This window comes from Lissotriton helveticus, chromosome 1_1 (genome assembly GCF_964261635.1).
Source record: "Lissotriton helveticus chromosome 1_1, aLisHel1.1, whole genome shotgun sequence".
In the NCBI taxonomy this organism is placed as follows: domain Eukaryota; kingdom Metazoa; phylum Chordata; class Amphibia; order Caudata; family Salamandridae; genus Lissotriton; species Lissotriton helveticus.
Genome location: NC_136057.1, coordinates 1,373,707,855 through 1,373,724,218, shown reverse-complemented (window position 1 = coordinate 1,373,724,218; position 16,364 = coordinate 1,373,707,855). Strand labels below are relative to the sequence as shown.

Below are 16,364 nucleotides of genomic sequence, written 5' to 3'. Positions count from 1 at the left end.
TGTCTGCCCTCAATCCTGGAAAGTGGATGGTGGTCTTGGTCCTGCAGGGCACCTAATTCTACATATCTGTCCTGCCTGGCCATTGGCGCTACCTGTGTTTGTGGTGGGACAGGAGCTCTTTCAGTTTGCTGTACTTCCCTTTGGTCTAACCAGTGGCCAGCGGGTGTTCACCATAGTGATGGTTGTGGTGGCAGCACACCTTCGGAGGCCATGGATGCCAGTCTTTCCCTACCTCGACGAGAGGCTGTTGAAGGCTGGCTTTTCCAAGGCAGTCATCTGCCACCTCCAGACTACAACAAACCTCCTGTCATCTTTGGGGTTCAGATTAAATGTCCCAAGGTCACATCTGACTCCTTCTCCGACGTGTGCTTTTGTCAAGGAAGCCTCACTGACCAAATTCATATTTTTTAGGAGACTGTGAAGGTCTGCAGGAGTGGTCACTGGCCTGCAATTGAGACAGCAGCCCCTTCCTTCCCATCCAGAGCTGACAGAGGTGACAATGAATCCCTTCTGGGCTGGGGTGGTCACTTGGGGGAGGTGGAGACCAGAGGCCTCTGATCTCAGACGGAGCCCCAGCTCCATATCAACCTTTTGAGCTGAGGACAATCCACTTGGCGCTGAATGCCTTCCTGTCATCCATCAAGAAGAGGCTGCTACAGGGGCTCATGGACAACACCACTGCCATATGATACTGCAGCAAAAAGGGTGGATGGGGTCATGGACCCTGTGCCAAGAGGCCTTGCACTTCTGAAAATGGTTGGCCCGCTAAGGGATCTTCCTAGTGGTGAACCACCTGGCAGGCTTATTGAATGACAGGGCAATAGAACTCAGCTGGTGGCACCTAGTGGATCATCAGTGGCATTTACACCTGGAGATGGTGCAAGGTCTGGTTCATAAATGGGGAGAACCTTGGCTCAATCTGTTTGCCACTGCCTAGAATGCGCAATGCAAGCACTTCTGGGCATTGGAGTTTCGAAGGCGTCTCTCACTTGGTGACACGTTCCGCCTTGGGTGGGACTCAGGACTCCTGTACACCTTACCATTGATACCACTCCTGCCCAGAGTTCTCATGAAGATGAACACTGACCTGGCCTAAGTCATCCTAGTGGGCCAGACTGGGAACAGAGTGTGGTATCCAGAACTGCTGGCCTGAGCATCTGCTCTCCGATTAGGCTGCCCCTCCGAGAGGATCTGCATTTGTAGCAGCAGGGTCAGGTTCTCCACCCTGGCCTTCACAGTCTCCACCTTCATGCATGACGATTGAGCATTCTTGCTTTGGGCACAGTTAAAGGTTATCTTTTGGATTTCCTGCAATTACCTGATCAACCTTCTTTGTTTAAATAACCGGTTGTGATGAGGTTTTTGAAAGCGTTGCAGCATCTGTTCCCCCTTCACCTTTTAGGATGTCCAAATGGGACCACAATATTGTCCTTACTTATTTGATGTGTACAACAGTCAAGCCACTTCACAGCTGCCCCCTAAGGCTCCTCATCATAATTGTGTTCCTAATTGCCATCACCTTGTCACGGCGTGAGTGACCATCTGGCTCTGTGTGTTCTCCCACCACTTTCTTCCCGGATAAGCTGGTTCTGCAAACTAGGACACACTTTCTGCCGAAAGTTGTGTTGCCACCCACAATGGTCAACCCATCACTTTTCCGGCATTTTATGCTCTGCCTCACCCCTATAGGGAGGAGGAGGAGAGACTCCATCGCTTGGACCCTAAAAAGGCACTAAGTTTCTACATCAATCGTGCAAAGGACCACCAGATGGACGATCAACTCTTTGTAGGGTTCGCCGGAGCGAAAAAAGGCAAAGCAAACAATAGCCTGCTAGATTATTCTCTGCATTAAGGTCATCTACATACTGGCTGAAAAGCAGCCCCCAAAGGACAGCATGCTCATCCTACCAGGAGAAAAGCTGCTATCACTGCATTGGCATGCAGATTCACTGAAGTAGACTCTTGCCAGGCGGCTACATGGGCAGCATTCCATACAGTCACAAAGCACTATTGCCTGGACTGCCAAGTCTGCCAAGAAGGGCACTTTGCATCCTGCTTGGTCTTGCAGGACTTTCTGGTTTCAGTACATTCTCAGCCCAGGTCCCATTTGGTACTGCTTTGGTATTTATTCACAAGGTGAGGAATCTGTGTCTAGAAGTCTCTATTAGAAAAGCAAGTTGCTTACCTTTGATAAACTCTTTTTCGTATAGACTTTATCTAACTGGACATTTCTCACATATCTTTCCTTATCTGTATTTGGACTCTACCCTTTAATAAGGTCCCAAGTCTAGGAATCTGCACACTGGTCTCTCAGTTTGCTTTTAGGCTCCATTGTCTGGGGGCGCAGACAGTCTCGAAAGCTACCGACATCAGTGTGCCGGAGTGTCACCTACATAGGCCCCACACTTCACTTCTAGGGCAGAATGGTGTCAGTGCAGAGACATACAGCACCACCTTTCAGTCCACAGAGGTACTATGGAAAGGTTTTTGGATCTACTCTGACACCCATGGAATATTCAAAGGTGAGGAATCTGCGGCTAGATAGTCTCTACCAGAAAGAGGATTCCCAAGGTAATTAACTTGTTTGTTTGAATCTGTCCCTTTTAGTTATTGTTGCTCCTCATATTTTGGGTGACACTGTTGATAAGTTGTTACATTTAATGTTCCCCAACTTCACCTATCAAATGGTCAGCTGCTCTTGTGTTCCATGCCATAGATGTGATTAATCAGCTTGGAAATTCTCGTTTAAGGATTTTTTTTCTGCCTCTGATCCTCCTTCTGGTAAATCTTTTAGTTTTCTTGACACACTAAGGGGCTCATTAGGAGGGCGGATGGACTTGAGTTTGTCCGCCATGGTGGTGTAAACCAGGACCATCCACCATGCATGCAGCGGTCCCGTCACCCGATTAGGGTGGGTATGCCACCACGGTGATCATATTTCGCACCTTTAACATTGCGGTGGTGGCTTCTGACACCCGCACTGCCACGATGTTAAAAAGAGCATGTTGTGCATTTCACTGCACAATGTGGCAGGCGCTACACTGTGCCTGTCACTTGGGGCAGTGAAATGTGAGGGGTACCATGGGCACCCACCAGTGCATCCACACCTCCCCCAACACAAGGGGGCCCACAACGGGCCCCCCCAAACCAAACTCTGCATGCCTTTCAACGGTGGTTTAACCGCCGCGGAAACGCTGGGTGGAGACCGCATCCTAATTTGGCAGACTGTGCCTGCTAGACACCACCATTTTATAGATGCAGACCGCTCCACTGGACAATTATAACGTTTGCCTGTGGCAGTTCCATGGCAGATGGGCTTTGCTTCCGCCGCGGTTGCGGTCTGATCCCACAGCCATTGTAATCTGGCGGTGGGAGAATCACGATCCACAGGGCCGGTGGAACTTTACGCCGGGCCGGCAGTGGCGGTCCGTCCGCGATCGTAATGAGCCCCTTAATTCAGATTGCAAAGCTGCGACTGCTGCTGTAGCCGATGAAATTGCGCCATTTAAGTTCGCCCCTTGGTACCCAGTTCCGGTTTGGGAGCTTCTTTAATACAATTTGTAAGCCCGAGAAAATTTAGCAACAGCACTACAACCTCTGTACTTGGGAGAATCTTAAAACATGCATATCTAGCACAGATCCTACAATTGGTCAACACATGCTTTCTTATATCAGTCTAAGACTTTAAGTGACATAAATCACCCTTGTATTGTCTTCCAGTTGTAAAACACAGCTTAAACCCTCTTCATCTGCCATCAGTCTTCAGACCAAACAACATAAGTATTTACTTTGTTCAAGAATTCCAAATAAACGATTGAATAAAACTGATTTATGGGTCTCCTGCTCCCTGGGAACAGCAGTTTACGAAAGGTTGAGAATGGCTTTCTCTGTGACAGGTTTTTAGGATAACCTCTGCATATGTAAATGATTTTCAGTTAGAATCATCATACATAAATTTGCCTTATCTTGATAGCCAAAAAGTCTGGTATTGACCTGTCCCTTGTTGGCCAACGCTGGAATCTTTTCCACTGCTAGCCATGTCTAGCCTCATGTGACTCTGTCTTTCGCAGCAGTAGATCCTAAGTGGTTCAGATGGAGGCCACACAGGTGGGTCTTTCATCATATGCTTTGTGGAGTGATTCTGTCTTATTATTTTTAGCTTTGACTCAGAACAACTAGGGTGCCTACTGATCATTGGTAGTATCTCCCTATATTGATATGATGAGGGCAAACTCCTTAAATTTGGGGTGTCATCTTTGGCTGGTATTCTACATCTCTGGCAACGTCGGAGGAAATCGGGGACTAGATGCCCCCTAACCCTTTCAAAATGAACATTCTTTATTTGTTCCTCTCTTTCTTCTCCACCTTCTGTCCTGTCCTGGGCTTCTGCTTTTTCTTCTTTTCGTATCTCCAACAGTTATATCTACTGCCCATGTAGTGGGATTTACAGTGAATTCTGCACTTCACCCGAACGCTTCATCTCAAAAGTAGCCCAATCCCTTCATTGCTAATTGCCCTTTCTTCATCAGATTAAGCCATTTCTGTCTCACTTAAATGTATCTTTATAGAGTACTTTCTTTTCTTTAGGTTTTGCTACATTCACCCCAGCACCTTTAAGATCAGTGTTTAAGTTTCTATTTGACTGGTAGTGGGTGTGGAAATATTTGATCATTCTCATTCTCTTTTACCAGTACTGGTTTCTGTTGGAAGCTTGTCCCTAATTTATCTTGGGTTGCATGACTTTTAAGGGACTTACCACAAGAAGCTGAACCTATTAGATCAGTAAGGTTTACATTTCAGAGGGTGTAGGTGTGACTTGCAGCAATCTTTAGAGAGGCTGGGGTTCGACAGGCTCCAGCATGAAAGAACAGAGCTCTCTCCGTTCGCCAATCTTCTTTTTTGGACATTCCTTCCTTTGACAAAATGTAGTTCCCCTAATCTTTTTTCTATTTGCACCCTGCCGAACACTCAGCTATTCCACTGGCTTTTAGGTCAAGACTACTAGACAGTGCATGTGCTGTCTGTTGCTAGGCTTACATAGTGTGACTTACCAAGAGGGACTAAGAGTCATCCCCTTGCTTGCCTTTGGTTGGGGTTCCTGTCACTCTCATTTGCCTGCTTCTTATTCATGTCCCAGCTTATCAATCTTGTGTTTGCCCCCCCCTCGGAGCATTGCCCCTTTGCAATCTCTTTGATTGGCTGGCATTGCTACTACCGCTGCTTGCTTTTTAAGCACCACAATTTTCTTTTGTGTGAAGCACTACATTTGAGTGAGTGTTTTCAAACCATCTCCCTCGTGTACATCTTTTCCCCTGTACTCCGTGTTGGTCTCTATTGTCTAACTGCTTCTCGTCGCCCTCCTCCTGCTTGCACTCACCTATGTGCTTCTCTCCATTGCTTCCCCCACCCGCACCCTCCGTGTTACTTTCTCCAACCCCTGTGCTGCTTTTGTAACCTGTCTTCCCTCCTGTTGTTTTTGTGTTCCTTCCAGGCCTCCCACCAGTCATTTTTGTACCCCCTTCCATGTTGTTTTAGCATTCCCATCTATTTTGCTTCACCGTTTTCCCCTCATGCTCCCTGGTATTGCCTAGCTCCCCTCTGATGTTGCTCTCTACCAGCCCGCTTAAAAAAAAAAACAGAAGTTTTTACATATTTTCTTTTCAGTTACAGATCTAATTTGGATAGGTAACTGAAATTTTTTTTAAAAAGTCCGTCATTTAGTAGGTACGCACTTGTGTGGAGTGCACGCCTAAAAAATGACACAGGCAGCCATGTCAAAGGCTTTTTGTTAAACTTTAGCCATTGGCAAAGCAAATGGGTCACAAGCATAATATCTAGTGGCTTTGACAATGCTTGTTCTGTTTGGCATTAGTTAGGTCTGTTTGCTACTTTCAGTATATGTTCTTGTTTTCTCCTGACTACTTCTATATTTTGCAGATTTTTTTATGATTGCTTTTGCTAATTTTTCTTTTTGCTCTAATGTTGCCCAAATTTTATACTGCAGTTACATTTATCTCAATGTTCCAAACTCAACAAACATTTAGGGCGAGGCCCCATGTTATACAGTTTGTAAAAATAAGTTAAGGTTCAGTATGAGGGGCTGGCTTCCTGTTGGTTAAGATGAGAGTAGCCTTCTGCCAGGGCACAGCCGATGAGTGCCAAAATGAATCTTAGGGGTGTCACGATTCATTATTTAGTGTTAGTAGTTAATGTTATCATATCTTAATGAATTTACGGGTGACAGGAATCCTTTTTCTATCACGATTCATGTTATGGGTTCAGGATTTGTGAAATAGTATCAGGAGTCATGTTATTGCAGTGGAATTCATGTTATCTGGATTCATTAAATGGTATTGGGATTCGGCTTGTGGTATTGTGGTCATTTTACAGGTGTAAGGATTTATGGTATGGTATCGACAAGTGTCAGGATGCATGTAATGGAATTGAGGATTCATGATATGCTATCAGAATTCATGTTATGGGAGAAAGTGCTCATGGTGATTATATGTGGGTTCATGTTGAGGGCACCAGGATCATTGCGAAGGCATTAATGTTATTTGGATCCAAGCTATGGGTTCAATATTAATTTTCTGATATTGAGGTTCATGTTATGGTATCATGGTTCATGCTGTGTGTCAGGATTTATATTGTGGGCAGCCAAATTCATGAAATAGGTATCAGGATTCATGAGATGGTGTCAGGATTCAGGAGGTGGTATCAGGATTCGTGAGACGGTACCAGGGTTCATGAGATGGTATCAGGATTCATGAGATGGTATCAGGATTCATGAGGCAGTACCAGAAGTTATGCTCTAGTATTAGGATTCACGATATGGACATCCAAATTTTTCGATGTGGTGTCAGGAATCATGGTGTCGGTTTAATGGTTCATAATTTGTTGGGCCACTAAAATTATGCAACAGCGGAGGACTAACGTATATGGTAGAGCTGATTAAATTATGCTGCAAGAAAAAAAGCAGATTATGCAGCATAATGTTATACGTACCATGTGATGAGTATTTCTAATTTTAACACAAGTTAAGTCAGAGAAAATAGGCAATTGAAAGGTGGGCAGTTAAAATTTGCGAAGATCTGGCACTGTGTGACAGCAGGTGTAGCATTTCTGTTATGTACAGTAGCGCCCTACGACATGGAAACTATTTTTTTTTATCTCTAAATTTTGCTGTGCTAGATCATGTGGCTAGTTCAACGAATGCTTTATTATCTGGTAAATGCTGTTGCTGCAGAATCACTTAATTCCAGTGGACCTGATTGTACGGTATACAGATTAATAATATGGCTCTAAGCATGATCAGAATCTACATTACAGGGGCCAAGATTCATGAGATGGTATCATAATTCATGTTATGAATTCAGTATTCATGAAATGGACATTTGGTTCAAGAAATGGTAACAGAAGTCATGTTATGGGTGCCTGGATTCATTTGGTGGTGTCATCGTATGAGGTATTAGTCATGTGATGCATGTTAATGGTAGCATGAATAATGTATGGGGTCAGAATCAATTTTATGGGATTCAGATTTGAAATATGATATTACAATTTGTGATATATCATCAGTGTTCAATATTTTGTATCAAGAGGAGATGGTAACATGATTAACAATTTGGTATCAGAGTTCACAATATCTGATCAGAATTCATGAGATGGGATCGGGATTTATGATATGGGTTTTGGATTCATGATAGGGTATCAGAATTTAGGATATGGTATCAGAATTCATGTTATAGAGTGAAGAATTCCGGATATGCTATCAGAATTCAGCTTATGGTATCTGTATTGGAAATGAGGTATCATCATTCATGTTATGTGTATCAGGATTCATCAAGTGATATCAGGAATCAAGACTTTGAATCACAAGTCAGTTTTTGATAAGATTGGATGGACTTTGTTTACAGTTGTTTGTGTCTTGGATTATTTCCCTGCAGTGAACATTGATAGTGTTTATTACTGGACAGATGTATGTTACTCATGGCTTCTTTGTTTCTTCTGTTTCCTTTCTCTGTCTTTCACTATCCACAAACCCTGCCTTTCATGTTCCTACTGTGAACCCTTCTTTCATCTTCATCCTTATTCTTTTGATTTCCTAATGTTATACATCATCTCATCTGTTATATTTCTCCATCTGCTAAACATAAATCCGTACCCCCAAATCATACATCTCATCCAATATTTTGTCCAAAACCAATTCTTGCTCTTAACATTCACACCTCGTGTCCTAAAATCATACACTAACTCATTTCCTTAACCCTTAAATCCCTTTTCCATCATTTCCATCATACATTTATCAACCTGTCCTCCACATTGCCCACACGTCCTCCCTCTCCAGGTCTGAGCAACATCATCGGGATCATCGTCTATATCTCGGCCAATGCGGGAGACCCGTCCAAGAGTGACTCCAAGAAGAATAGCTACTCATATGGCTGGTCCTTCTACTTTGGAGCCCTCTCCTTCATCATCGCTGAGATGGTGGGTGTACTGGCCGTGCACATGTTCATCGACCGACACAAACAGCTACGGGCCACAGCCCGTGCTACGGACTACCTTCAGTCCTCTGCCATTACCCGCATCCCAAGCTATCGCTACCGCTACCAGAGGCGCAGCCGCTCCAGCTCCCGCTCCACCGAGCCCTCGCATTCCAGAGATGCCTCGCCTGTCGGAATGAAGGGCTTCAACACCCTGCCTTCAACAGAGATATCAATGTACACATTGAGCAGGGACCCCCTTAAGGCAGCCACCACACCCACAGCCACCTACAACTCCGACAGAGATAACAGTTTCCTTCAGGTTCACAACTGTATACAGAAGGACAGTAAGGACTCAGTTCATACCAATACAGCCAACCGGCGAACGACCCCAGTATGAGTCTGTGGGGCTCGGTGCGGACCGCCATTGAAGGAAGAAGTGGCAGTGGTGTGGGGAAAAGGGCAAGGGTTGGGGCCCATGGGTGGGTGAAGGGTGAGGGGAGGAAAAAATGAGGGTTGGGGTGGAAGAAAGTGGGGACTGTCCAAAACGCAAAAAATGAACATTTAATTAAAAAAATAAAATAAAATGAAAGAGTAATAAAAATTACCAGGAGGAAAAAGTATTAAAAAAAAGAAAAAGAATGGGAAAAAACGAATGTTTTAAAAAAAATTCAAAAAAATAAAAACAAAACGAAAAGAAAATGCATGAAACGCCATGTACCATTTTAAAGAAATCATTTAAATAAAAAATGCCAAAAGGGAACCAAATGTAAAGGGGAGCATAATATTGAGGGGTTGGGGAGCTTTGGGAGGGTTTGTTTTTTTTGTTGCTTTTTTAACCTGGAATTAGCTGACGATCAAGTCAAGAAAATAAAAAATAAGGGTTAATGGTCAGAAAGATTACATGGGGAAAAAGATTGTTCTGGTCTTTGTGAAAAAAAATTGTTTGATTTATTTATTTACTTTTTTTTAAAACAGAGATATAAATAAAATGTAAATATCTAGAAGGAACACTTGGAAAAACATGCAGATGCCTTTCTTCCTTATTTTTATTTTGTTTTCAGATACTTCAAACTGTGAACATTTTAGTGTAAAAATAACAAAAATAAAAAACTGTTTTAGCCCTCTCACAAATCAGAAAGGAGGGCCAAAACGTAAACCAGACAGGATGGCAGATCGTTTTTTTTTTTTTGCTTCAGAAGAAACGTGTCTTTTCTGAAAAGGAAATGTAATGATGGAAAAATGGGTGTAAAAAAGAAAATGAACAGGACTTTTACTTTTCAGTAATTTTTTTAGTAGAAAGTAATTGCATTACTGCAATAATTTGAACTTTGGCCGAAACACAAAGCTATTCTGCCATTTCAAATCCAGTAATTTGCTAAATGTAATGGTTTGTGACCACAAAACGGCCTTTTCCTGTTTACTTAACTCAATTTGTGATCTAGACCAAGTCTTTTAATTGCGAGTTGCAAAGAATATAACAGTGGCTTGCGACCACAATGCAGTTGGAAAACACTGATCAGTTCTCTACATTTCAAAGAAGTAGGTAACTGGTTCACAAAGAGGTAGGCGCCCTCCTGGGACGCCTTCTAGCTTCGGCTGAGTCAGCAGTGTTCTAGAGCACCATTGCCGTCTCCCTCTCTCCCCAGGATATTTTCTTAATCAGGAATTTTTATTAAAAAAACACTCACAAAAAACGTCACCAGTTCCTTTAAGGAACATCTCTGGTCCTTTAAAAATCAGCTCATGTGGGATTGCAAACAAAGAGATGGTGGTCTGTTGTTCCTTGTGATTGGTTACAAACGCAGTGCTCATTATTAGTGACCTGCCTATTTTATATTCATTAGTCAGATTGTTCTGCGACTGGCGACTTTGCTGTGTGACCTATCAGTACCGTAGGTTGCATCAAAAAATTCAAGACTGCATGCAAAAAAATTGGTGTGCAATTTGCCACCACTTTTTGTGACCTGTCTTTTACTACATCGAGCCCCATATCCCAAAAGCAGTTTTAAGGCCGTAGTTCAACTTCACCATGCTTTTTTGACTCAATACACCGTTTTCATCATGTCTGTTTCTTTGCAAGTATTTTATTGTCTTTCAGCTTCTTACATCATTCATTTCATGTGTGTATGCATGCTGCTTTTTTACGTCATTTAAAAAAAAACTTTTTATTGTTTTTAAATTTTTAAAGAAAATCATAGGTTTGCAAAAAATTAAAAACGTGGATGCTTGCCAATATCAGACTTAGCCCCTTCCAATTCCATACTTCAGGCCCTCATTAGAGGAATGATCTCTGACAACTCTCTTCAGAGGAATAACTCTCAGAGACTTCAGTCCTTTTAGTTTCATATTCTCCTCGTCCATTATCATCTCATTCTAGGTATATTCTGCCCTTTTCCGAAGCACTCACCACCCTTTTCGGTTGGCTAAATATAAACTGCAGATCACACTTTTCACTCCTTGGTCTTTCTTTAACTGCAGGGGCATACCCTTCATGAGAATGCTCCTGGGGTCCTAATTCCGAGATCCCATATAACATATGCTTTGCACTTTCAAATTTGCCAGTAATCTTGGACCTAAAAGAGGTAGGATTTTCTAAGCTTTAAGATCAGTATTGAGCATAATAATGACATCACCAAAAAGACATCACATGATATTCATCCGACTAGGATATCACATGAAATTAAATGAAATGGCACCAAGATCAGATGAAATGAGGATCTTGCTTTAGGGCAATATGACACATGAAAAATGTCAACAAGTGACAGGTGAGCAATGATGTCAGCCTTAACCTCACTATACCACACAATTTAACACTTGGGTCTACATAAGAAAATTACACAAGAAACAATGGTAACCTAGATGGGATGGGATGATTCCCCTCACCCACCAAAGGAAGCATGCTTCATCATCGGGAACCTCCTCGTACGGTGATACCTAGTCAAGGTCGGGCTACAACTCTTCTACCGAGGAAGAGGAGCTCAACTAATGTTTTTAGAGATACAGTAGGTACTCTATAATGAGCTAAAAGTACTGAGGTAAGCAGAGCTTGCAAAAGTGATGTGTTGGTTAAAACGGGCTCCTCTGTGTACATACACCTTTATTTGTGCACCCCTGGGTCAGGATTCAAACAACGAACACTGCAGGAGTGGATTAAACCTGCTGAGATGTGTGCCCAGAGGAGGTCAACATGTTTCTGCCATGATACCCTCAGAGGAGGTGCAGCAGCATTTGTTAGGACCAAAAGTAAATGTACCTGTCCTCTAAAGAATGTGCTAAAAAATAATGATATGTTACAATACAAAACAGTACAGTGATCCACTGGCAAATTCAAAGGGGATCCACTGTCGGTCCCCCGCAATTGTCGGGATTGACGCTTTAACTCGGGTGCCCAGCCTGGGGCTAAGGGTACTCTCTATCCTTCTTTGAGGGCGAGGCCAGCCAATTGCGACACCAGGTACGAGGACCTTAACCTCACTAACACATCTTGTTATCAAAAACATGTGCAGGGTTGCAAGTTAGCACCTCCAACAACATGTGCAAGGCATGCATATCAGAACACTGAACAGAACAGAGGACTGTAGGCCATTCTATGTATGCTCTGTGAGCCTGTTTAACACCTTAAAAGGTTCTATTCTCAGCTTCTCAAAAAGCTGTATGATCACTCCCATAGATCTAAAGGCTGTAATGTAGCCAACAAAGCAGGGACCTACTGTCTAAATACGGAAAGTTGGCAACTATGTGCTGTTTGTTGAACTACATTCTCCTATGGCATTACCATCTTATCTGAGGCCACAATAATTAGAAAAGGAGTGTCCACTATATTCTTTTGTTTTCAGCCCGAATTCTGGCAATCCAATGTTAACAAATATAACAATGATGAACAAAAATGAGATTCAGTTGTCTTAAGAATGCGTCCAGTATCCAACTTTTATTGATTTTTCAAAACGTGAAATTTCCAGTCAGCCCAGCCAGTCTGAGGCCTTAATACAGGTGGCTCCTAGTTTTGAAAACACATGACTTAAGACGTTTTGTTTAGATGTCTTTGTGCTGTTACTATTCATCGTATGTCCTATCCATTGTAACAGGACTCTGTGATCTTAAGCTCCTGTCTTTTTTTATAGCCCCACCACATTTATAGAGTGTCTCACAGAGAAATCACACACATACACTTCATCTATTTTTTAAGAGCCATTGTTCCTGTGCCAGGGCTGGATGTGTGTAAATCATCAGCTTAAAAGGGTCACTTATCTTAGTCGCAACTGGTCCAATTTTTTTCTCCCTTACTTGAGTAGACAGACAAAAATCTTGATATTGGAAATTATTAAATGTGTGACTATGTTGTTAGAAACATAGTGACTCTAAACTTTATTTCAAGATGCTCAATAATTGTTTCTAGGCACACATCACCCAGGTTTCAGGTAAGGAATGCATGTGCAGAAGAATAGCATCAAATCATCTGTCTTCTGGCACCCCAGACATTTTTAACAATCTAAATATTTTAATGAAAGTGTCTTGTCCTGAATTTCAAAGCAGCTAAGAATGGATATTGGACGATAATGTGTTCTTTTATTATGAGTTGCTCTCTTACTTCTTTGGAACTCCTAGTGAGCAAGATTGAGGATAATCTTTCGCTTGAAGAAACTGCAGCTGGTTGATGTTCTCATGGTCTTGGGTAGAGTTCCTTGTTTCAGACGTGTGTGTCGTGATTTGTCTGTAAAAGTGTATACTTCAATGTTTTAACGTTTTTTTTTGTAATTGCCAGAGCCGTTTCTGTTCATATTGTTCTATAAATCCATAATAAGATTTTAAGAGATCAAAGTAGATTTTATACAGAAATGGGTGTGAATGTTTCCATCAAAATGACACCACAGTCTGCCAAAATGTAGGTTCCTTCTAAATCTTTAATGTAAACAATTCACAAACAATATGTAAACTAACAACTATTGGGTCCCTGTATCATTTATTAATCTTCATATTTTACTTGTAAGGGAAAAGTAATTGTCCAACCTTGTTATAATTCCAGTGAGTTTTCCTTCTTATTTACACGTAAAAAGGTTATGTATTTAATGTTTTAAGAGTCTTTTCCTGGCAGAACTCCTTTAGCGAAATCCTTTCCCTCTAATTGAGATCAATATCCCTTCTCGGGTATCTCTTGCTCACTTTAGTAGACCTCCACTGACCACTGGGGATTCTTTATTCACTTTTAATTTGTACCATAAGGTTTAAGGTATCCTGGCTCGGTCTAGCCTCCAGCTAATCTCCATTGTATGTCAGAGAGGCTTTCTGACTGTGGTATCATTGGCTGGTTTGTCTAACAATTAAGCATGGGACCTCATGATTGGTGCATTCTTTCTTTGGTTGCTAACTCCACCCCATTCAAAAGCCAAGCCCCACCCTACTTGCACAAAAGTTGTCTTTGTTTAAACTCTGAAAAATCAGAGATCCTGATATTTGGTGCAATCCCCAGATCTGACATGGCTCATTTGTGGTCTACCGAACGAGGCCTCCCCCCTGTTCCTTCCACCATGACCAAAAACTTGGGGGTTAAGCTTGACAACGCTTTATCTTTTATGACACATGTTAATGCTATTGCAGGAGCGTATTTTTTCCTGCTGAAATCTCGAAGAAAGATACTCAAATTTCCACCTGAGCACATGGAAAAATCATTATTCACTCATTAATTACATCTAGACACAAATATGCCAATGTGCTGCTTTTTGGATCTCCCCTAGCTTTAATAAACAGACTGCAGTGGGTCCAGAATGCAGCAGCTAGAGTGGTTTTGAATATTTCTAAACGACAATCAATTTGAAACAGTTTGAAAAGTCTGCACTGGCTTCGCATTAGTCAAATAATAAAGTTCAACGTTTTGACAATATCATGCAGGGCCACCCAAATGAAAGGCCCATTGTATATCTGCGACAAAATAAAAAGATACCAGACTCGTAGAGCACTGCACTCTGACCATCTTAACGTGCCATGCGTCCCCAAGATCTTCAAGGCTGGAGCAGGTTTGCACTCTTTTTCTTATTTAGCCCTGAAACTCTGGAACTTTTTCCCTGAGCACAGATGTGCAACTTCTGAGGATTCCTGTAAGTATCTCGTAAAGACCAGCCTCTTTAAAAAGACCTCCTTTGGGACTGTTTTCTCTTTTCCCCCAGTCTCCTTCTGTGCATCTTACTATTACCTGCTGCTGAGACTTTCCTTATGTAGCAGCTTATTGCGCTTTATAAATTCTATTCATTCATTCACTCATTGTAGCAACCTAGTGCAAGATAGCAGGTGGTTTTGTGGGCAAAGTAATGTATTTTAGAAGGAAAGGGATAAACTCATTCAGTGCTGTTTAAAGCCGGCTTATTTCCACAGGAGTCACCCTCACAGTTTCTGATGCCTCCTATAGTGCACCCGGAAATTACTCAATCTCAAGTCCCTGCGTTTCTGACGCAATCGTATTTTGAAAATCTGAATATACCTCTTTACAATCGACCCTCCCTTAAGTCCGACGCTCAATCAGGGATGAAACTGGTAAGCACAATAGAAAATCTAAATTACCATAAAATGGCTTGGATGATGCAACACCATAATGGAATGTGATTGTAACACCAAAAACCATCTCAGCCCTTACGGTTGGTTGATATCTTACGGGCCAGCAATGTGAAAAGGGGCATGGTCAGCCAATACAAAGAAATATTAACCAAGTAGCAGCATGGTAAAGTAAGGCATCAACAGCCCAGCGGATCACCAAACACTTTCTTTATTGTTGCATATTCAATCTCATGTGCCAGGAGTTTACAGCTAATAAAGGGAACCCGAGAGAGGCCATGCTCTTGTTCTTGGGAAAGATGAGCTCCAATATCAGTACCTGAACCATGTTTTTTAAGAGTGAAGGGGTTCGAAAAATCTGGGCAAGAGAGGACCAATTAAGTAAACAAGATTCCTTTCAAGTGAGAAAAAGATTGGTCTTGCCCAACATCCAAAGTAGTCTATTAGGATCTGATTTTCTTTTAACAAGGTAGTTAAAGGTGAGGAGGCCACAGAAGAAAAAATTATATATATGTGATTAAGGGCGATTGAGCCCGAAACGCGTCATGATGGAAATGGTGGCTGAATAAAATCAAGTAGCAGCACGAAGATGTGGTCTCGTCGTCCGTTTTTTCCCCGGAGGAAAAGGGATATATATATATATATATATATATATATATATATATATATATATATATATATATATATATATATATATATTTACGCAAAAAGGCTTCAGTAAAGAAAACGCCGCACGCCACTTGAAGATGATTACTTCAGTTATTTATTTTCCTGTAGGTTCCCCACCTACGCATTTCAGACCTGCACGGTCCCTGGTCACGGTTAACAAACATTTGTCCATCATTAGTGTTCATTATTTATACAAAAGACTCCATGTAGCTTATTATGATGAATTATGGGCTTTGTGGTGATAAGGTCTTTGCTCTGTTCAGAGCTTATCTTTGTGTTTTGGATTACCGGGGTCCAGCAGTCTACACTATCACAGGGGATATGCCTGACGCTTTTTGAATTCATAAGCGTGGTGCAAACACATAGGCAATTATTTAAATGATTCACCCTTGCGCAATAGTTGCGACTCGTTGATTCATGTGGCGTTTCAATCCAGACTGAGTGTCAATGAGTCTATATCCGCTAAGTGCCTGTTTGTGACTCTACCCCCTGATATTGTTTATGCCAGGCTCACAGTTTTCCAACACTCGGATAACAGATAAAAAGTTAAAATTGTGGTTCACATATCTCTCTCTTTTGGTCTATTCTTACACCTAAAGTTTGTACACATTATATCTCTGTATATAATGTTGTGGTTCATTGTGTGAAAATATGGCATCATATGTC

At 41.9% G+C, this 16,364-nt stretch overlaps 1 protein-coding gene across 1 annotated transcript in view; it reads left to right on the top strand.

The window, feature by feature from the left end:
- Window positions 1–9,652, top strand: part of CACNG2 (calcium voltage-gated channel auxiliary subunit gamma 2) — a 435,276-nt gene extending 425,624 nt beyond the window's left edge. Inside the window, exon 4 of the mRNA XM_078683837.1 lies at window positions 8,348–9,652. Within this exon, the coding sequence (XP_078539963.1) occupies window positions 8,348–8,883 (536 nt within the window). The 3' untranslated portion in view covers window positions 8,884–9,652. The remainder of the gene's footprint in view (window positions 1–8,347) is intronic.
- The last annotated feature ends 6,712 nt before the right edge of the window (window positions 9,653–16,364 follow it).